The sequence below is a fragment of the Mus caroli genome, unplaced genomic scaffold (genome assembly GCF_978045245.1).
Source record: "Mus caroli unplaced genomic scaffold, Mus_caroli_1 scaffold_7, whole genome shotgun sequence".
Taxonomy (NCBI): domain Eukaryota; kingdom Metazoa; phylum Chordata; class Mammalia; order Rodentia; family Muridae; genus Mus; species Mus caroli.
In genome coordinates, this window is record NW_028227262.1 from 109164056 (window position 1) to 109187732 (window position 23677).

The 23677-nt window shown below is 44.7% G+C and overlaps 1 protein-coding gene across 1 annotated transcript in view; it reads left to right on the plus strand.

Moving 5' to 3' along the window:
* Nucleotides 1–6609: 6609 nt before the first annotated feature.
* Nucleotides 6610–23677, plus strand: part of Dennd11 (DENN domain containing 11) — a 30022-nt gene continuing 12954 nt past the window's right edge. Inside the window, exons 1-3 of the mRNA XM_021165104.3 lie at nucleotides 6610–6912; nucleotides 19050–19149; nucleotides 19971–20129. Coding sequence (XP_021020763.1) covers nucleotides 6645–6912; nucleotides 19050–19149; nucleotides 19971–20129 — 527 coding nt within the window. The 5' untranslated portion in view covers nucleotides 6610–6644. The remainder of the gene's footprint in view (nucleotides 6913–19049; nucleotides 19150–19970; nucleotides 20130–23677) is intronic.

A 23677-nucleotide genomic window follows, 5' to 3' on the forward strand; every position in this document is an offset into this window, starting at 1 on the left:
TCTCTCCCTGTTAGACTTCTTAATTACAAATATAATAAGTGACTTATGGCTAAATTGTTTGCCTGGGGAGGGAACTGTGTCGAGATCTTGTGTTGCCAATGGCAATTCTATTAGACTCTAACTCTACACTCTTCTCCACCACTTGTCAGTTCCATGATATTCTGGGGTAGAAATGCATGAGAACTGAACAGCCGCTGGTTCCCCGCGACCCAAGGAGCGCCCTAGAGTTTCGAGTCTTGCCTCTGCCTGGGGCCTCACCACTTCCAGGGTCAGTTATACTTTGCTCTCCATTCTTTGCCCCCTCATGCTCTGGAGCAGCCCAGCTCTGCTTCATTGCATCCATTCCACACATCCCTTAATAACCAGGGTAATTTGTTAATGGGGTCTATCAGTAGGAGCAAAAGGGGGTCTTTCCCTTAATACCTGACACACAGTAGATGTTCTGTCCACTGTTTTTGGATAGATGTGGGGAAATAGTATATCTCGGTTCTGTTTAAAAATAGTCAAATATTTCACTTTGAAAAGCAAAACAAAATAATGACAAAAATAAAAACAAAAACAAAACTGTGTTGCTGCCCAGAAAAATAACCAAAGATCACAAAAGTAAGATGTGTAGCAAGGATTCTGGCCTTGCCTTGCATTCATATCCCTAAGTCTCTTGCTTGGGGGTGGGGGTGGAGGGTTGTCTCTTGTAAACATACTCCCAAGTGATAAGGAGAATCCACTCTGGTTCAGGGCCTCAGGAACACTGATGGGAGAAGCAGAAGCAGGAAGATCTGCCAGGCGGGAGAAAATGATTTTGTAAGGCATGACACCTGCTTTCACCACTGGGGGTAGCCTCCTCTTTTGTAAAGGTATAGAGTTACAGCCTGGAAGGTGAGAGAAGTCTAGAGTCTGTCACTCCAGAGAAGGTCATATAGACTGGAGGTCCCTCAGTCAAGAGAGAGAATTGTAAAAAATACCTCAACACAAATTCTACCACTTTATTTAAAATTGAATTAAGCCTGTCACTAAGAAAACACAAATTGTTACGTTAGAATAGCCTATATTTAATGAGACTATTCCACTGGAAACCACTGGAAAGTCTGACTTCTCAGTAATAATTTTTTTTTTTACATTTTTCTTTTTAAGATTTATTTTATTTTGTTCGCATGAGTGCTTTGCCTTCATGTATGCATATGTAACATGTTCACATGTGTGGTGCCCATGAAGGTCAAAAGAGGGCATCAGATCTCATGGAACTGCAATTACAGATGCTTGTAAGCCACTATATGGGAACTGGGAGACAAACCTGGGTCCTCTGCAAGAGCAACACACGCTCTAACCACTGAACCGCCTGTCTCTCTACCCCTATTTAAATTTTTTTTTAAATGAAAATGATCAAATAAGACAGGATAGTCTGACTGCATTATAACCTAGCTCCAAGCATTATAACAGCTTTATAATCTAGTTACCATTGTTATCTTCAGTTTCTTTTTTTTTAATTTTTGTTTTTGTTATTTTGAGGGGGAGGGATGCTTGGATATGTAAAAGCAAATTAATGATTTCATGCCATTTCACCCCTGAATACTTCAGTGCCAAAAATGAAAATTTCTAGGTTAATCCATCATTTTGAAATCTCCTGAAATGTAACTAGTGTTTAACGGACAGTGATCTATTGCTTTTCATCTTGGCTAGGATGAGAAGGTGTTCATTAAAATAACTGTTGTGGTAGAAAGAATGATGTTTTTCAAGCCACAGACAGTAGAGACAGCATTCCCGGAGCAGGAACACACTTCCAAACTGGCGCACAATTATTTTGACAATGATTTAGGCATCCATCATCTGCTGCCCATACTCCACAGAGCAGATATTTTAAAATCATTCCTTGGAGCCACTCCTCCGGTCATTTCCCTTAGCTGTGAGCATTTTCAGTTTCCCTAAAATTACAGCAGGTAATGGCTCGCCCAGTTCACTGACACCTCAGCTAGCAGTTGGAGGCGAGAGCTCAGGGTTCCTCCCTCACTTTATCGATGGATGTACACATCTTTGCATATACCCAGACACATACACACCTCCCCCAGGGGATCCACCAGAAACTGAGAACTCAGAGGAAGCAGTTTTGTCTAAAGAGAGAGTGGGAGTGGGAGCTAGACGTCACTGTTTCCTACATGCCTGTTGCTTTGCTCGCTCATGCGTATGTGTGTATTCTTGTGTGTGCGGGTACATGTGCTGGGTGGGGGATGCCTGTAGAAGACAGAGGACACCTTGATTGTATCTGTCCGGCATCATCTGACTTCCTTTTCCTCTCTTTGTTTGTTTGTTTTGTTTTGGAGGCAGGGTCTCTTGCTGGTTTCCACAGCAGTGGGTGGCAGAATCTGCTTCTCTCTCTCTCTCTCTGCCTGTCCAGTACAGCAGGGATTGTGGCGGTGCGCCACCATGCCTGGCTTCTTAAATGCACATTCTAGGAATCAAGTGCAGGTCCTCAGGCTTAAAAGCTATCTCCCAGACTGATTAATCTTTTGTCATTAATATCTACTTATTAAAGTGTTTAAAATAATGTTTAAGTAATGTTTAAAATAAACTACCTATAATCCAATATATAGATAAATGCATGTATCTTAAAATCTGATGCATAAAGTGCTGGAATGACTTCTCTCCAGTTCGAGCCTCTATAAAACATGGAGTTCCCTCGGCTCAGTCCCCTGCACTTTGATCTGAATTCACTTCCCTAGAGTGTCATTGCTGAAGACACTATCTACAGCCACCAGCCTGGGGATTTACAAGTATACCACAGTCCTCCTTGAGCTTCAGATTGTCATTGATCTTATTGCAGCTCGCTCTGCCTACGGAAGAGGCTTCAGTTTCACATGTCGCAAGCCTCCCCCCCCCCACATCCTCCTCCTGTGTTGTTGTCACATCTCAGCAAAGACATGAATGAGAACAACTCACTTTCTCTGAAATAGAATATCCATCCCTGAAGACCAGGCTCAAAACAGGTATCTGTATCCAGCAGCTAATGGGCTCTCTCTAAAGAGTAAGATCATGACATTCTTATATCCAGACCTTCCAAAGTCTCCCATTAGTGTGGATGTCATGTAAAAATAGACAACAGCTAAAATGCCTAATCAGCAAACATAGTAATTTAACATTGTGTTCTAAGTGGATTACAACTCAGAGAAATTAAAGGACTAATTCTATAAGCACACACAGATATAAGCTGGTCAGTGAGAAAATGGTAAATATCACATCATAGCAAGACTGGGTAAGATTAAGACAGTTAATGGACAGGCATGGTCTAAAGAGGAAAGACAAATTCCTAGCACGTATTTTGGAAAAAAATGAAATTCAACCATAAAACATAAACATACATCAAGAGCCTAATAAAAAAGAAGAATGCACTTGAACCCAGTTATCACAAGTCAGCAACCAGAATGGCTGATTGTCCTCCCTTATCCCATGTTTTATTTATTGTCTGCTTTTCCTGCTGGGTTATGAGTTTGAGAGAAGAGATGCATCTGTCTTTTTTATATCTCTCCCATTATGTGCTCAGGGCTGAAGGTTACAGAGCTTTACAGTAAGAGTGAAATTCGGGCAAAACTTTAGACACAACAGAAGGGGAAGAGTTTTACTTTCCAGCAATGACAGATGGTGATATAAATGATCCGACTCTCACATAACAGTAGCCACAAAAATAATTCATGTAGTTTTCCGTGATAGGATACGAAAATGTTCATGATCTGATGTAAGGGAGAAAAGAAAACAAATCTAACATTGAGAATACTCTAAACAAACAAACAAACAAACACAGAAAGAAGCTATCTAATAAATATCTGTTTAAGACAAGCCATTGAATTCCCTTGCTGGTATAGCCCCATATAAAACAGTAAAGCAGCCTCCTACAGAGAGAGCTAGATAAGGACATTTCTTGTTTTGAATTTGTCACTAGAGGGGCTGGGGGGTGAGACAAAAATCTCAGCTAAGACTTTGGATCGCAGGCTGCTGATTCAGATAGTTTTCTCTCTGAAGTCACAGCACCAGCAGCTTCCCAGGAACTTCAAGCACGGCTTTTACTCAGCGTAGTCCCTGGTTGGGTTGGTGGTTCCTTCCCACGACTGACAATGCCACCAGGAATCTCTTCTGTGACAACCAGACCTCAGTGACAACTGTCAGACACCACAGCATGTTTATACACAGTTGCGTTCTGTGCTCTAGAACTGATGAGCTAAGACAATGTAAGACTTTACATCTATGTGATGACGTGGTAGACTAAAAATATTCTGTATTTTAGGTGATGGAGATATATTTAGTATTTTGGAAACTAAAAGATTTTATTTAAAATGTAGACATGGTGTTCTAAGTGAACACATTTCAAAATACTCTGCCAGCTGAGTGTTCTTTGAAAATAAGTGACCTTTCTCCCATCTCATCTCAAACACTTGTTCCCAAGCAGAAGTGTTCTAACAGCCAGACTCAATGTCTCTATCATCATGTGACAATTCAGTAGATACAAAGGTTAATCAGGGGGTCAGGTATAAAGGCTGCTCTCAGATTGTGAATGTGTGGGTGCTAAAAGAGTGTTATCGCCCTCACAAACAGTTTTGAGCATCTATCACGGGCACAATACTAGATAAAGCCTGGCAGAGGGCCTGCAGCATCGGAGTGTAAGTCTCTGCTTCCACTTCCTGAGCTGACAGATACCTGTTGAGCAATATTATGCAAAGCACCAGGAATATATTATTAGGCTCCATGGTTGGTGAACTAGAATATGCTGAAGACAGAACATGGCTGTCAGTTTGAAAACTGCTTTTATGTACAGAGAGGTGGTTGGTATGGACATTACAAGTTGATTTATGGGTATATATGTAGGACATTAAATTAGGGGGTGGTGGGAGAGGTAGACATTGCAAAAAGAAAAAAAAAACCCAGGAAAGTATTTTTCTCAAGTAAGAAAGAAAAATACCAGCTGGACGGTGATGGTGCCCACACTTTTAATCCCAGCATTTGGGAGGCAAAGGCAGGAGGATCTCTGAGTTCTAGGCTAGACTGGTCTATAGAGACAGTCCCAGGACAGCCAGGACTACATAGAGAAAGTGCCTCAAACAAAACAGAACAAAACAAAAACAAGAAGGAAAAACACCAAAAACAAACAACACAACTATTAAAAAAGAGAAAGGAAGGAAGGAAGGAAGGAAGGAAGGAAGGAAGGAAGGAAGGAAAAGAAAGAAGAGAAAAAAAGAAAGAAAAGAACGGACCAACCCATTTGCCCTAAAAACGGTGACTTTGGAAAGTGGTTAAGGATTATCTATCAACCGAGTTTTGTATCTAAAAATAGAATCTTGTACTTCTCAACTTCAGCTTTGGCTGTGCCTCAGTTTCTGAAGTAGTGGGCTTTGTTGTCTGGCCTTCAGAGTTTGTGCATAACTCAAGCAGATGTGCCCTTGAATTTAAACTGAATTGTGCCCTAGCCCTGGCTTGGACTGTACATTCCCCAGACTCCCATTTCAGTAATTACTCCATTAAATGAGTGAGGTAGTCACTTAACATGTCTTTAGGGGATGGGGGTTAGGGTGAACTAACTAATGATGATGACAGCAATCGCTACTTTTTGGTAAAACGTTTTATTGTTAAGGCGTGAGTCACATATTTGGAACTAGCAGCAGCTGTGGGTAGGCAGTCATTGATGATCCTCTTGGGAACAGGATCAAAGCAGGGAGACCTGGGCTTCACAAAGTCCCTGGTGTTAACAGGTAACACAAAAATTTTACCAAGTCCTTGTCAGAAACATGAGGTGAATTCTATCTAAAAATAATTGCCTCTTGCTATCTTATTTTTTTTCCATAATTTTAATGGCTATTTCTTATGCATACCTCTGAGTTAGTCACCAGATTTACCCCCTTCCAAGAACTGAGACATTCAAATTTTTATTTGTAAATATTCAGAGGGAGTTCATAGGCAATCCTTACTTACCAAAGCCACAGACAGGCTTAAGGGCTGCTTTCCTACTCACTTGTTCCTGCTTATTTTAATGTAGAATGCCACCCCCCGCCCCCCGCCCTCCAGCTTAATATCTCCAAATTGCATATACGCAAGGAAATAAATCAATGATCACTATCTCGACCAGCCTGTTATATAAATAAAGTAAAATGCCCAATGGCAACCTTACAGTCCTTTTGGTCTTGATTTATTTGTGTATTTATTTGTGTATTTGAAACACTTGAAACACTTGGGATGTCCTCTGCTTCACTTGGAGGCAGTTTTCACCAAGCTCTCGGGATTATATAATATATGTGCTCCGCTCCATAATGGTGACGTTCAAAAATTCACAGTGGAATCCTAGTTGGGAAGGCTCTTCAACCCACGCGCAGGTGACAGACTAAGGGATGCGCGTCCTGCACCCTACACTATGGATCAAAAGCACCCACATACAGAGAAGCAGAGCTGAAGCCCGGACCAGGCCACGGGGCGCTGAACCCGTGCGGGCCACCTTCCAGAGCTCCGGAACCAAGCAAGTGCGCTGGTGTCGGAGCAGAGGCAGGTGTGGCCAAGCCCAGCGGGCACCCAGAGAGCCACCGCACCGCAGAAAGCGGCAGGGCGGGCAGGCCCGGGGGGGAGTGCCCGCAGCCTGCCCCGCCCCTCGCGCCCCGGCTCCGCCTCGCCTCGCCATGGTGGAGCAGGGAGACGCGGCGCCGCTGCTGCGCTGGGCCGAGGGCCCCGCGGTCTCTGTGCCGCAGGACCCCGCGCTGCAAGCTGGAGGATGGGTCCGGGGCGGCAGTGGGGACGGCCGAGTGGCCGCGGAGGCGCCCCGAAGGCGGGAACCCGACGAGCCAGCTCCCCCCGAAGTGCTGCTGCAGCCGGGGCGCCTAGAGCTAGGCGACGTAGAGGAGGACCAGGTGGTGGCCGTGTTCGTGGTCACCTTCGATCCTCGCTCCGGTGAGAGCCGCTTAGGGATGGAAGGATGGGGGGTGGGGGGCAGTGGGGGAGACTGCACACTGGGTTTCGGGGGCGCGGGGGAGGGACTCGCTGCGCACGCACTCGCACCCACACACCTGCATCCCTCCCTACCCGGGGGTCCCGGGGCACGGGGGCGCTGTGTCTCCAGACTGGAGCCAAGGGATCCCGGGGGCTTTGTTCCGCCCCCTGCTCCGTCCCGCCGCCTAGTCGCCGCTCTCCTATTTGCTCCGCTTCAGTGCGGGAGGATTGGTTTGCGGCAGCGGGCACATTGGCTTTTGTTTTCTCTGTTTTCCTGCTGGGCTGAAAGGTTCTTATAGACGCCGAGAGGAAGACACCGCACCACACACTCCCACGTACGTCGCCTCCCACCAGGGTTCAGAACGACCCTGCTCTGCGCCTGCCCTTGCTCCGGATTGCTCCCTGCGCCGTAACTTTCCCAGCCGCCTAGTTCACTTTCTCCGAAGGCTTCATTTTTAGGAATTAACGTGAGAGCGTTAGGGGATGGGGCTGGAGAAGCCTTCGCTGGCAGGCTGCCTTTCTGGGAAGACTCACTGGTTGTGTCACACCGTCTTTACCCTAGCCACCCACTCCGGGGTGGGGAGTGCGTTGCAACAGTAGGCGGTTCCGCGAGGGGATAAAAGTGAACGAATGGCTGTGGGCTCCAGTTTAGGGCATTGGAATCCTCCAGCTGCTTATTTGAGGAAGAGGAATGCTCGGATGCTTCTTCCTCGATTTCTCCTTTGAGCTGCTAGCGTGAGGAGCTGGTGTTTGTGAGGGAAGGATGGTTTTCTTCCTTCTGGAAGTTCCCAACCAGTCTTCCAACCCTGAGAGGATGGATGGGATGGGAAGAAGAATTAGGATTATGTGCAAGGTATTTCAGATATGATGGATGCTGGTGGCTTCTAGGGTGGGTGGCTTAACCATGGTCAAAGATTCTGAGCCAGCAAACAGGCATGTGGTCCTTACAAAGGCGAATGACCTATCCCTAGCAGCAGGACTTGTGGGAAGAACTCAGCCCCCACCCCCATCCCGTCTACTTGTTGCCTCATCCCACAGTCTTTCAAACTTTTCTGACTTTAACCTGCCATATCGAATTAAATTTGCATCACAACCAGAACATTCGAACTAAGGGAAGCCCGAGTTTCCTGATAGGAAACTCGTATTGGCCCTCTCCGTACTTATTAATGGTCATCACACATACTGCCCTGACTCATACAGTCAGGACTTGTGCTCAGGTAAATCGAGGCAAGCTTGAGAATCACTCGAGGTTCAGAACTGGGAACGAGACATTAATGGCTTTCTGACTGCATAATGGTAGCTGTCTGGTGATAGAGTCTAGGGAAAGGAGGGGGAAAGGAAATCTCACACCAGGTAGAGCTGATAAAATGGATTATCAATCCCTTACTCTCATTGATTACCGAGGTTGAGGCCCTTGTTGGGGCTCCCATATCTTTCCATTCACAGCTGGTGACTGGCTTTCTGGTTTATACTGTCTGTGTGTCTGAGAAGGGGGGAGGAGGGGGGACAGAGACAGACAGAAACAGAGAGACAGAGAGAGACAGAGACAGAGAGGGGGGTTGGTTTTTATACTAAGGTTACTGTGAAAAGGCAAGAGCTGTCACTAATACTGTGACACTTGTGCAAGCATTTTACTCTGATTTAATTCTAACCACTCTGCAATTTGCTGATTATGTTATACCTAGTTTGCTCATGAGGAAAGGCACCAAGGATGGTTACATAGTTTGGAAATAATGAGCCAGCTTAACCAATATCTTTCTAGCGCACTCCACTGCCTGAACCCTGGCCCCTCACATTGCCTGGTCACTTCCCTCCAGGATCTGCAGAGAGGAAGGTGTGTGCACTTGGGTGAGCATTGTTAACTTGGTTTAGTTTGGGTGGAGAAAGCAGCTGTTTCCTGCCCACCTCTTTTCCTCTAAGCTATGCCAGCCTTCTATATGGCTTCTCTCATCCTGTGAAATATACTGGGAGTTCCTGTGTAAAATAAAGTTTTATAGCACATCTCTTAGAAGTAGCAGAGGACTGTGTGAAGTCACACACCTCAGCCCCAGGACAAAGGAAAGAGGACTGCCGTGCCCCTGTGTATGGTGGTTGAGGATGGCCAGTTGAGAAAGGATCGTGCGGCCTGCTGTTGTCCTACAAGCTGGCGCCATCACGGTGACCAGTATTGTGTCTTCTCATCTTAATCTAGGGTCTTCTCTACTTTCCTGAGTCCCATCTGCCACGTGTTCCTAATTAATACTGGGCCACCCAGGCAGGTTCCTCAGCCTGCATTACCAGAAGTAGTCAAGTAGATAAGGCTGCTGTACACAAATCAGAATGCATCACCTTAACTTCATAGGTGTGAGGGCTTTGTTTCGGGTTCTTCCTCTGCCCTGACATCACTTCCCCATATCTTTCCTGTCCTCTGCCCTCACTTTTCATTTTTAGGAGCTAAATCAACCCAGTCACTGCCCAGGCAGTGGATTTCGTCTGTCCTGTCACCCGATATGGGTTACCTTGGGTATATCTACAAGTCAGTGCGTAGGGACATCTCACACACACACACACACACACACACACACATGGAATGGGAGGAGAGAACCCATAAGTGTGGCTTGTCTGTCTGTCTGTCTGACAAGAGCAGCTCACAGAAGGAGGGGTTTGGCTTGTGGTTTGAGGCGATTCAGTCAGACGTGACAGGGAAGACGTGCTGATGAGAGCATGAGGTGACAGTGACATCACATGCACAGGAAGCAGACAAAGATGAGTGCTGACACCCGCCTGCTTTCCCCTTCTTACTCAGTCCAGGACTCCAGCGCATGGGATGATGACCCCCCCTTCTGAGTGGGTTTCCCCTCCTCAGTCAAACCTTTGCAGGAACACCCCGAAAGACACTCCCACCCCCAGGGCTGTGTTTCTTAGACGACTGGAAATCCAGTGATGCTAAGAGACAAAATTAACCATCACAGAAGGAACAGGAGAGTGGAGCGGATCCCTGGGAGAATGTGCGTTCGTGTTTTCGGGCGGGAAGGAGGAGAGGAATTTGTTCACACTTTCAAACATACGTGTTGGGAAGCTTTTTGGGGCATCTGTCTGAAAAATCAGACAGGAAAGGACAGACGTGATCATTTTCTCTGTATTCCTGACTTATTGCTGGAAAGTTATGGTTGGTTGGTTGGCGTACAAATGGCAGGAAGATCAAGGGCGTCAAGTTCAAGGTAAGGCACATACAAATACACACACACACACACACACACACACACACACACACAGTCTTTATCTGGAGCCGAGAACTAGCTGTAGGGTGGTGGTGCTGGCCATCTGGGCTACAAAGCTGCTATTGAAACCAGTCACAGATGCTAAGTTGGCACGCTGAGTAGAAGAGGTTGGCAGCCAGAATATTGCTCGCTCTCTCTCTCTCTCTCTCTCTCTCTCTCTCTCTCTCTCTCTCTCTCTCTCTCTCTCTCTGTGTGTGTGTGTGTGTGTGTGTGTTCTGTGATTTCAGACCTGACTTTAAATCTGTTCTTAGACTTTCTAGTAAAATTCCCTTTTCTCTGCTTCTTTAAGGAGCAAGGCATGCTCACACATGGGCTGGCAGGGCTGTCGCCCCAGAGTAATAGATGCCGATGACGTTTTACCCCTCAATTCCTGCCTGGCATCCTGTGAATCTGCCTACTTTAGACCTTCTCTTTATGAGAGTTACTTTATGCAGCTGTTATTTTGTGGACATTTGGGGGCATTTTCCCAAGCTCTGTGTATGTGTGTGTGTGGGGGGGGGGCATTTTCCCAAGCTCTGTGTGTGTGTGTGTGTTTGCCCTGGGGTTGCTCAGAAGGGGGAAAGAGCATCACCTGGTGGGGTTTTCCAGATGTTTCTTTCCAGGCTACTGTTAAATCACCTGTTCTCTTGCCACCTGTAGCTCTTACCCACATTATGCAAATACCTCTTCACCTGTGTGAATGATGCATCTGTCAAATGGGAATATTTGCAATCAGTCACACATAGCAGCCAGGTGTGGCCCATGCATGACAATCCTAGAGTTCAAGGCTATGCTGGGCTGCATTGCAACCTATCTCAAAAATAATAAATAAAATAATTAATTAAAAAATCACTCATACCAGTTTTCATTCTAAACTTTATAGACTCCCCGTCTGTCGTGGAAATACAAGCAGAGCAGGTGGAAAGGTATAATGAGATTAGGGCTAGGACTGGCACCCAATCATAACTTGGAGTGCTGCCCAGCCCATCTGACTCCTTTCAGAAATGGGAGGGGCTTGACAGTGGAAAGCCAATGGAACTCTGGAAATAGACAGTCGACCTGAGAGTCACCAGCTCACAGAGCAGGAAAGGGAAAACCAGTTCTGATAGGTAACAGGGAGGTCCCAGGAGGGTTAACACTCGCTGTCCTTTCGGTGTTTTGCATCACCTGTCAGTTGCTGATTAGAACACAATTGTGGTTATTGATTAATGCCACACTGGCCGAATCTTTCCTGGGCCACTGGTGATTCACCTGCTTTGTGGTTTCAAGCTGCAAGTATGTGGCCATCTGCTGGGAATTTAGTTTCTTCTCTTGAAAAATCTACAAAGAGGAAAGTAAGGGTGGTGGTTATAATGCCTACCCACTTACTGTGTGCTTCTGGGGTCTCAGGACCTGTACCATGGGGTTAAGGAGCATGCCCCTGACCCCTGCAACAGTCTACACGAGAGAAAAGCAGATGTGTGGGGCTGTGAAGTGCATGCAAGTGTGTGTGAGAGTGGCCTGGTAACCAGAAGTGTGGTTTGTTTTTTTTTTTTCCTTCCTATGTAAAATTGGTGCACTGGCATTCAGCCATGGGCTGACATATGGCTGCCTTGAAGTTACCAGGATTAATTTCTTCCTGATTCAGAACTCTCCATTCTGTCTCTGCCTCATGCTTTGGTTGTGTTCTCATTTAGGGCTATGTAAGATTTCATCAAAATACTGAAGACTTGAAGTCGATTGGTAATGGCTGGACAGGGACCGGACCAAAACACTCTTTGATGGTTCTTCTATCCCATGGATTTAGTGGCTTGTTTATTTAAAAAAAAAAAAAAAAAAAAAGATTATATTCAAGTAATGTGTTGTTGGGACCAGCAGTTGCTCCTGCTTCTTGCCTTTATTATTGGGTTGTTGTTGTCGTTTGTTTGGGTTTTGTTTGTTATTTTGAGGCAGGATCTGTCACTCTAACTCAGGATGACCTGGAACTCTCTATATAACCCAGGCTGGTCTCAGACTCTTGCCTTGGCCTCTTGAGTGCTGGGATTACAGGTGTGAGCCACTACATCCAGCGCCTACCTGAGTCAGAATTCCGTGTTATCTCCTAGTTGAAGCTAGAGTCCCAAGTGTAAGTACTAACAGGAGGTGGCTGAGAGAAAAGATACAAAACCAATGTACAAGTCTCAGGGGATGTTTATAGCCCCACCCACCCTTACAGTCTTGCTAAGAGGATGCCACTCAATATCCAGTACAGGAAGCCTCAAGAGGAAGTACTTGACTGGAGCCACCCAAAAGAAGGGGGAACCAAATTTCTAACTTCTAAGAGGTTGGGGTCAGGATGTTCTTTTCTCTACTTCAAAGGCTTTGAGATGAGCCAGCCAGTTTGGCCTGGATATGGACTGTGCTCTGTAGACTCCAGTACACTCTGGGTAAGGTTATTTCACATTTAAGCAGAGTACTTGGGAGACAGGTAGCCCTATATAGATGGGAGAACCTGTCTTACAGACTTTGCTTATTTTCATGGTACTTGGAATTGAAGCCAGGGTTTCACATGGGCTAAGCAAGTACTCTACTGTACTTGCTACCATAGGATTCTCTTAAGTATCCTTAGCTTGGGATAGAAACTCTCCCTCAAGAGTTTTGAAAACATCAGCTTGGGAGGCTCTCAGAAGAGCCCCTGGGCTCACCTTAGAGTCAGGGGGGTGGGGGGATGGCAGAGTTCAAACCAACGTGTCCATCCACAGCCCTACATGCTTTCCCTAGGAACATAAGCTGCTAGCCCAGTTATTTGTCGGTCCAGTTCCCGTGAATAGGAGTATGTTTACCTTTGCATGAGCTCAGCACTGGGCATTGTGCTGCCAAGTTAGACTCTACCAATATTTACTGAGTGACCAGACCAGCTGAATGTACACATTTCAGATCACCTCATTTGTTCCTTAGGTGACCATATGAAATCCTTCTCCTAAGCTGTCTATGCAGGAGGGGCCAGGCAGGACCTTCCGGGCCCTGTGATAGACCCAAGGTGTGGCCTAAGAGCTGGGAGGATACAGAGCTGGAAGGAAACCAAGCTGAAGGGAAAGGCATGTGCCAGTGATGAGGCTCTTTTATAAGGTCCCTGCTTGCTGGATTCCTTCCAGGCTGCCACACTGTTCTTTTTTCAATAGAGGAAAGATGTTTGGTGAATTTGAGAGCAGGGTATGTATTCCGAGCCTGGGATAGGTAGGAGTACTACATGTCAAGTTTTTCTGGCATTAAATAATTTCCCTTAAGGATTTCTATTTCTACAGAACCCTTTTTCTTTAAACTACAAATTCCATATAGAAGTTAGTCCTTAATTCAGAATACTTTTATAAAAAGATTACCTCAAATCATAATATTCCTCTGTCCCACCTCAGGTATGGTTTCTTTTCTCAATTACTGGAGGTTTTTATAAAGTCCTTTATGCTTCCCTCATATATGTTAATATATTATACACATACACACCTATCTATATAATACACATATATAGATATATATGCAAATCTCAAGCATTTCATTTGTTTCCCTGATTTGTAATGAGATTGGTTAAACCTTGGGGAGGGGGTCAAGAAATGAAAGAATCTCGGAGGGAGAACTTGTTTATCCTTCCTGTAGAGTCCCCATCTGTTGACATTTTGTCATATTGGCTTCATTCTCATACAGTCAATTCCTGTGTAATATGAAGTGACATGTTCCAGAAACTTCTGCTAGGAAATATCATGCAGTGTAAATTAATTTCATGAAAAAAGTGAGAGGAGGACACACCCCTCAAAAATGTCAGCAACACAATGAGAGAGGGGGGAAGGAGGAGGGAGGAAGCCAGCAGGAACAGTAGGACAGTCGTCAGGCTGTGAGGTGGGTAAGAAATACAGAAATGCTGTGAGGATATAATCCTCCTAGCAGGTTGCCTAAGGAGGTAAATGGTGGTGGTCTGAGCTGGTGGGTTCTAGTGAACGAGGCCAAGAGCTACACGAGATCTGAGGGGAAGTTGAAATACCAGCAGGGGCCAGTGGCAGCTCCACACAACAGACAGAGGTTGAAGAATGAACACTGTATATTTCTTCATGGCTTGAGTTCAGAAGGTTCTACATCATCTGGCATTTTTCATGGTCGAAATCATGTGAAAACTGATGTGAAATTCTCTGCTATCAAGTTACCAAGTCACTCGGTACTTTTCGTCACCATAGTAAAATATCTGGCACACACAACTTAAGTAAGGTTGGGCTTCATTCATAGTTTCAGAGATGCGGATTAAGCACCTTTATCCACTGAGCCATCTCAGTCTGCTCAACTTTAGAATTAACTTGCCATTATTTATTAAATGACAAGCTGGGTTGCTTTTTAAAAATTGGGGTTGCGTTGAATCTGTAATAGAAAGTGTACAAATATCTGTGTCTAGATTGTTCCCTAATCAGCTGCCTTGGCCCTCACTAAACAGACATTGTAAATGGCATTGGTATCATATGGATTTAGATATACCTCTCCCCCAGCCAAGCTCCCCCGAACTCTTTGAAAATCAGTTGCAATGGTCTGATTGAATGGTTTGAATCTCACTCCTAAATAATTAAGAATGTGCTTCCGCAGAGTAAGGCAGCTTTCCTGTGTAGGCACAGTGTCATTCCCACGCCTCAGGTAATTTCCACTGATTCATCAATGAGCTGAATAAAGACATGCTTGTTCCTAAGAAAAACGATTGTCCAGTTTGTTTTGGTTTTACTGCCCTTCCTCTTTGTCCTAGGCACCTAGCTGTGTTGGGATGTGAGAAAAAAAAATCAAGCAAAAGTCCCCCTCTCCCATTGTTCAGAGACTTAGAGTCCTGGGGAGTGGGGCGGGGCAGGCATCTAAAGCATGGTAGGCTCTGTGGAGCCTATGCCTGGTTTTCCTTCAAGGAGGGTATCAGCAGAAAATGAACTTCGCCCAGCAGGGTGTTCTGAAGCCCCAGTCCTGTCTGTCTATGACTCACCCACCTGTTCTGAGGTGCCTGGCTCTGAACCCAGAAGGGCTTGCCTCCTTCTGGGTGCAGCAGACAGGACGCCCTCTCCTTCTCTCGGCGTCCTTACGATGAGTGATGAGGGATGAGCGTTGGTGAGGCACAGAGCTACAGTGAGGAGGGTTTTGAGAACCAGGCTGAGGAATGGGGACGTTATCCTCTATTTCAGCTGTAGTAAGTAGAACATGAACTTAGTCATAAATACCAGGTATCCAGTAGCTACAGTGTAGTCAAGATAGAATCCCTTTCCTTTTCATGTGTGTAATAGCTTGCCTAAATACAAATATGAGCTCAGATTAGTGGGGCCATCAGAGACCTGGGGTCTTGTTGGTTTATAGCGTCGTTGTTCCTCAGATGATAACATCACTCCTGTCCAGTGTTAGGCAGCATGACGGAAAAAAGTACAGTGTGTCCCTTCCCTTTCAGGTCCATTTCGGTAGCTATGTGCCTCACTTCTGTCTGGATCCCACATGCAGGAAGGATGGAGAAACAGCCGTCATTGGGAGTTCATGTACCAAGCTAAAAAGGGCAGGTTTTAAGAATGGATATTGAGAGGCAGCTTGCAGTATCTGTTATACCATCATGTCTAAAAACACTAATGGGGCCTTCTCCAAAACTGCTCCGTGAAAATGCTCCTCAAAAATAGAACTATTGCGCCAGGCATATTGACCCACTCCCATAACTCTAGCTCTTGGGCTGAGGTAGGGAAGGATTGGGCAGTGAGTGTCTGGTCAGCTTAGGCTAGAATATAAGACCCTGTATCATAGTCCCCCAAACAGACAACAACAAAACTCAGAGGCAGTGTCAGAATGATTTTGTTTTCAGTGTTGATCTCTCAGAGATTCATTATTGCAACATGGCATACTAAATGCTCCATGAAGTCCTACAATATGTGTGTGTGTGTGTATATATATATATATATATATATATATATATATATATATATATAATATATATGTATATGTGTGTATATATGTATGTATGTATATATATATTTGTGTGTGTGTGTATATATATATATATATATATATATATATATAGTCTTTGTTTCACCTAAGGAAATTTAGCCATAAAAGTGTTTCACATACTTTACATTTTTAAAAGAAGCCCTGTTCATATTTGCCTTCGAATCCCTAAAGATTCCTTAGTTTGCAGTGAAGTAACAGGAACGTGTGGGAATCGTGTTAGTCAAGATTCAGATAGGGGAACAGCGGCTATGACAGCCATGCAAGGATTGCTGCAGACACTAGAACTTATGTAATGTGCTGTGAGGACTACTTAGCCAGTCCATGGAGCTTGGAATCCATGGGTAGATGGATGTAAAAGGAGGACAGTAATCTTGGAAAGGAGGCAGAGGGGACTCCTGGGAGTGGATAGGGACCTGGGTGAGTGTGACTGTTCCCAGGTTTGTTTTGTTGTTTTCTTCTGAGATGGTGTCTCACTATGTAGCCCTGCTTGGCCTGAAACCTGACCTCAAACTCAAGCTTGCCTGCCTTTGGCTCCCAAGTGCTAAGTTAAAAGGCATGGACCACCTACCATACTTAGTCAGTTGGTCTCCAGTGTTGGTGGTGTGGGTGTCCTATAAGAGAAGTTGATGTTCTTTATGGAAGAGAAAACACCTAACTTAGAAAGCTCAAGGCAATTGTCTTAGGGTTTCTGTCACTGTGATGAAAGGCTGGGCTGCTATTCTCATCCCAGAAGGTGAGGATAGCAACAGTGCCTGGTGCTCCAACACCAACCTTCCAGATGTTACCCCTTCATAGCCACTTTCAGCTTTCAATTGGAACCATGCATGGAAGGGAATTCTGAGCAGTGCAGTTCAGCCTACTCAGGGAAAGGCCATCAAAACTCAGCCCAGGCACTTACCAGATGACAGATAACAAATTGCTTACTGCAATGCTAGTTGCCATAGCTTTTAGTGAGCACTGACCTAAATGGGCACCAGTAGCGAAGTAGATATCGTGCTACATCTAAATGATAGAAGTGACACACGGACCCATCATTAACACTGTAGGTGAACCGTACACATAATAATAAGCAGAAGACATCCTTGCTTTTATAAAATGTCAAAAAGACCAGACTTCTTCAGGACCACGATTACTCATCAGAGGATGAGGTCATGGGTCTCTCAGGGGTTCTCTTATGTGTGTGTAATATAGGTTCTGCCTCTTAACCTTCCTTTGCTTCCTATACAGGAATGCTCTCTGGGAAAACTGGGTGTGTTGTATAATTTATACTTAATGCTAGGCTTCAGTACGAAGTTTAGGTAAGTTAAATTTCCTCAAGCTATACGTGGCTATGGGTTAGCGTTAGGTGAGTGCATTAGGAGTGGGGGATAGAGCCTAGGATGGATGTAGCTCAGCTGTGTCTAGTATGCACCAGCCTATAGGTTAGATCCCTTGAATTTTAGATGGATGTACATGCATATCAAGGGAGAAAATGCAGGAACAGGGGACTTGATGTATAGGAACCTTAGTTTACTTTCACATTCTTTGTGACCATGTTTTCTTATCTTTAACCAAAGTAACAAAATGTCATTTTAGCCTTTTTATTTTATGGAACTTTAATTTTTTTTCATGTTTTTTTGTTTGTTTGTTTCAGTGAATTCATTAGTTAGCTAGATTTGTGATTCTTTTTTTCTCCAAAATAGAATACTTGAAAGTGCTTTAGGTTGTTGAGTGTGGGACCTGGTGATCCTCTTCGCTGTCTGCAGTGACATAAGACTGGACCATATTTTCTCTGATGTCCCAAACAATGATCTGAAAGTGGTGGTGGTGGCTAAGGTAGTTGTTGATGGTTTTAATGCCTAGAAAACTGGGACTTGGCATGCTAATACATTTGATCAAAAATGAAATCTCACAAGTTACTTCGTCTTTCACTTTGGAAACATTTGAATATGCACAAAACAGAAGAGATTTCTAGGATATTGGGCCCACCGATAGCTAACTGTGCAGTGCGCTCCTCCCCTCTGTCTCAGGCACACTCGTTGTTGATGGTTCTACAGCCTCTCCTACCTTCTGTCACAGAAGTCACCTTACTGAGCTGCAACTGCTGGTCTTCATCTCTGTCATCCTGTTAGCTTTAGACTCTCATCTCCCTCTGGTCGTGTTTCCAACACCAAGCTTAGAAACCCAGAAATCAGTTTAGGAGGGAATGAGTCCCAGAATTCCTGAGGTTAAGACTGATAGTTGGTTCTTGAGGATGGCCACATGTGGGGAGAGGGATGAGGGATGAGCTACACTGCACGGAGTAGGAGAGCCAGAATTACATCCTCTCAAGGAAGTCAAGAGAAAGAGGAGTTTTGAGGAATTAGCAAATAACACAAAGAGGTCAGTGAGAATGAGGAATATATATACATACATACACACACACATATATATATGTATATACACACACACACATATACACACATATATATATACATATACATACACATACATATATATATATATATATATATATATATATATATATATATATATATATATATTTGGTCAGACATTAGTGGCTATTTGGATGGTAAGATTAAAAGTAGAATCTCAAGAGATTGAGGTAACAGTATAGGATGAAGAAATGGGAGCCTAAGGTTTAAATAAATAAATAAATAAATATACGTATACTTAGAGAGATGAAGCCATGAGAGAAAGATTTGGGGGTGACCAGAAGGGAGCTGCTCAAAGGATACTGAATCTGAAGCTGGGATGAAGTCCTTCTACTGCCCCCTCCTGGTCCTCTGGTGTAGTTCATCTGAGCATCTCAGTAGTTCTTGGTCAGTGTGAGGAGCAGCGCGTTTCTGAGTACCGATGTTTGCTGTGCTACGTTCTTCTCTCGGAGTGGTTTTTGTTTCTGTTAACTTGATCCCCCTGTTCCTACAGGAAACATGGTAGAATGGTGCTTACCTCAAGATATTGACCTTGAAGGTGTTGAGTTCAAGTCTATGGCCAGCGGGTCCCATAAAGTTCAGTCTGATTTCATGTGAGTACTTCTGAGCCTATCTGGTGCCACTTGATCCCGTCTCTCCTATGTTCTCCCGAGCATGTTATCGAGAGGTGTCTTCAGATGGTATCTGTAAGTCTTCTGTGTGTTTATCCAGCTTCTCAGCAAGAAGGGCTCCAGCTCTGGAGTTCTCAGTGGGGTCCCAATATTCCATGCTCATACAACTGAGCTATTACTGAGCAAATGTGTGGCCCTCAGGGAGGTTTGGTTTTAGTGTGGGTTAAATACTAGCTTTAAGCAGGCCAGTTTTAGTGACCTGTAAATGGTGCTTGCTGAATTTTGTAAGAAGCCAATGGACATGCTTTGAGGATAATTTGTAGCTTTAATCTCTGCATTGGCCTGAAACCAAGGCTGATTCAAGCATGAAAGGGAGAAGGAAGTGAAATGTCAGCTGCATGGGAGCTGTCAGAAGCCAAGGAACTGAGAGAATCAGGATTTGTGAGAGAAAACAGACCGAGTCCCAAAGGAGCCAGAAGGTCAACCCTGGTTCTGGTTCTCCCATTGAAGCTGTTAGTTGTGCCAGAGAGGATACCACAGTCTCTGGCTGTGGGCATTTGAGCGGCATGCTTGTAGAGACTTTAAGCTAACTCTACCCCCCCTTCACTCTGGGATGGCACATTCTAGAGTCTTGGAGCCGTGGCCACTCTTTGGGAGACTGAATGGCTTCTTTTATGACCCAGCTTTGGAGCTCTGAACATGGTCGTTTGGGATGAGATTGCATTGCAAAAAAAAAAAAAAAAAAAAACCAAACTGTCGTCTTCCCTAAATTAGAGTTGCAGTGCATATTTGGTCTGTTTCAGCTATTTTCGGAAGGGTCCCTTCTTTGGCCTGGCCTGCTTTGCCAACATGCCTGTGGAGAGCGAGCTGGAGCGAGGTGCTCGGATGAAGTCTGTGGGCATCCTCTCTCCGTCCTACACCCTACTCTACCGCTACATGCACTTTTTGGAGAACCAGGTTCGGTAAGTGGCGCCTGTGAGTGGCTTCTATATGTTTCGGGCAGCAGCGGGATTTGTTAACTGGTGCCTGTGCTGTGAGTCCCTGGAGATGGGGACTGTGGGCCAGGGCGACAGCTGTCTTCCTACAGCATCAGTGGCTCTGGGTAAAGCCTCAGGTGACCTTCCTTTCTTTCAGCAAATGTATTATAAAATAGCTCTTTATCCTATAATGAAGGCTGGGGAAGATATTTACTTTCAGTTTTTATTAATACTCTCATCACTTTTTGATCAAATACGTTTTAATCAGACATGAACATCTTTGTTTGCACTCAGCTGGCTGCTATCCTTTTGACTTCCCCCCCAGGTAGGCAGACAGACTTTAAATATTGTTTTATACATATCATTTTTTTGGAGTAGTAGGAGAATATGTAATAGAAGCAGAAAAATTGTTACTTTTTATATTTACATATATATTGCATTATGCAGGTAACCTAATTAAACTTCAAACAGTGCTGGGGATTTTTTCTCTAGTCCTGGAAGCATTGTTAAAATGTTAGTCTGTTTTCTGACACATATATTTGTGTGTTTTGATAAAATATCCTTGACAACTGGGCATGGTGGTGCTTTAGCCCAGGAAATAAAAGGCTTTTAGCTTATATTAGTAGCAACATAGCAAGACCTTGTATGTCACACATACAACATATATAAGAGTGTGTGTGTGTGCACTTGGCACTGATACTATATATAAACCCCATGCATCATTCATTCATTCATTCATTTTGAGTTACTGTCTTGCTTTGTAGCCCAGGCTTGCCTTTTTTTTTTTTTTTTTTTTTTTTTTTTTTTTTTGGTTTTTCGAGACAGGGTTTCTCTGTGTAGCCCTGGCTGTCCTGGAACTCACTTTGTAGACCAGGCTGGCCTCGAACTCAGAAATCCGCCTGCCTCTGCCTCCCGAGTGCTGGGACTAAAGGCGTGCGCCACCACGCCCGGCCAGGCTTGCCTTTTAATTTGCAATTGTGTGGGATGCCAAACTTTTTATGTGGGTAATGGGATGTGGGCTGCAGTCCTCATGATTGATTGTACAGTGATTCCCCTTAACCACTGAGCCACCTCTCTAGCCACCTGGTCATAGTTTAACCTGATGGGATCTAATCTGGTCCATATCCTTTGCCCATCCTTCTTTCCTTAATTCTCAGGGTTAACTCCCTGTGTCTTACATTTTATTCATACATTCTGACTCCCTGTCTACCCAAGAATACTTTGGAGTGAGCAAGAGTCTTGACTGCTTTTGGGTACAGAGAAGTTGGCTTTCCCAGCCTCATGAGATCTAAATTGGTGGATTGTAACAGAAATGAGCTGTTCCTCCCCCCGCCCCCCAAACACACACACACTACTTCTCATTTTCCTTACTCTTTTTTTTTCCCCAGCTTCTAAGCCAACACCTCAACACTGTGGTTTTTGATTCCACAGTAACTCATTTTCTGGGTATCAATGTCTGCTTTAGCTAAACTAGAAGCTAAGTTCCTATAACAGAGAAGAGACCCCAAGGTACAGCGGTTGGAACAAGTCAGAACTCCAGCTTTCTAGCACAGGGTTTGAGACCAGATGGAGAGAAGCGTTCCAGTGTGGGTGGTGACTGGAGCTAGGGCCCTCCGTGTCACCCATCTCCCAGCATGATGGTGGACGGTGACTCACCTTCATCATATGACATTGCAAGCAGTAAGGAGAGAGATGGGAGCGGAAACCTCAACTTAAACACACTACTTCTGCGCACATTCCGTAGGCAGATCAGTGCAGGGGACTGTGGGCTTCAAGAGAACCCCAGAGTGGCTGGCCCTACGGGGGACTCCCTGATCTGCTTCACACAGCGGAGGCTTCACATCTGCAGCATTCACTGAGTCATTTATTCCCCACTGGACTATTGCTCAGTTGACATGACTGGCTTGCGAAGCACATTAGTGGAGTGGTGTTTGAGTTTACCTGCTCTTACTGATAACCTCATCATATCCATCTCTGAAAAACATCTTGTCTTCTGGTACTCTGTTGCACTCAGACTGTTTGGTTTTTCTTGCTGGTGTGGCTTCATCTGTTACAAAATCTACCATGTGTTTAAGCCCAGGCTCCCTCAACAGGTGGGTAACAGTCATGGCTGAACTGTGAGTTTCTATTTATGCCTCCGAGTTCATGTTCTCATCTGCACTGTCTGTTATTGTCATCCTGTCCTATCAAGCAGTGGCTCAAAGGACAGAGTTCTGAATTAGTTGTTTTCTCTTTACATCACACATCTATCCTCTGTGTGTGGGAGTGGGATCAGGGATCAAACTCAGGTTGTCTGGCTTAGTGGAAGAGCCAGCTCTGTCTCTAGCTTTCTGTCTAAAAGACTCATAGTAGACGTTTTCTGTAGAATCTTGGTCCAGATATGGTGTTGAGTGTAGTCAAAAAGTAAAGGCCCACAACTGAGTAGCAGAGTGCATTATTTAAATGTTACCTTTTTAAAGACAATGTAGAAATTCTCAGTGGGCTTTTAAGGGGAAATGGATCCTAACCTTTGAACTTCACCTATGCATCAAGCTTGACACATTTTCCTGAAGAGTACCTGCACCCCACTGCCTTCTCAGAACAGCCAGCCAGACTGTAAGCCATCAGGCTTTCTTGTCCAGCCCAGCATTTCTGAGAGCACCGGCAGTTGCTCTAAGCACCTGAAGGCTTGTTTATCACATGGTGGCCTCCTGTCAAAGCTTTTCAGACTCCTAAAATTAGAAAGAGGCCCTTATTTTTAGTAATTATTTTCTGAAGTTTTCTTGGGGTAGAGGCAGGGTCCCATGTATAGTCCATGCTGACCTTGACTTTATGATTCTCCTGCCGCAGCTTCCCAAGTGCTTGGATTATAGATGTGCACTGTCACCTACACACAGCTAATAATATCTTTTTAAGTACAGTGATGATGTGTTTCTGCTTTTAATACAAACTTGTCCACATAGTTTCTTGCCATCATCTTGTTGTGGGTGCTGGAAGCCACTCTGGGCTGGCAGTGACTGAAAACAGCTACTACTACCTTTTCAGTGGAAATCTTGACTTTGAGCAGCTTGCGTTCCAACTTGGAGGAGGATTCATGGCATGTTGGAGGAAGGGAGGAGCGGGGATATTACTTATCAGTGTTGTTTCAGCCACAGTTAGGGATGTGTCTTTTTCTCTGAAGTTTCTTTTTCGTTGTGTGGTGGTCACTGGAAGGCTCTGAGAAAATACACCAGGGTTCAGAAGGGATTGGAGCTTTTTATTTATCCTTATATTACCTTGCTGGGACTGGGTAGCAGTGTCTTTATTTAGACAAAAGAAACTTACTGTCTCATAGTTCCAGAGACTTAAAGAATCAAAAGTCAAGGTGTCAGCATCAGCAGGGCCACTTCCCCCATCTCTCCTGGCTCTGTGCTTTGCTGGCTGTCTCTGGGTTCCTGGGCATCTGCATCATCTCAGTGTCTGCAGTCATCCTCACGTGTCTACCCACGCCTTTGTGTGTGCATGTGTAATTTCCCCTTTTTAAGTCACATAGAATCCAGGTTCCCTCAAAAGAC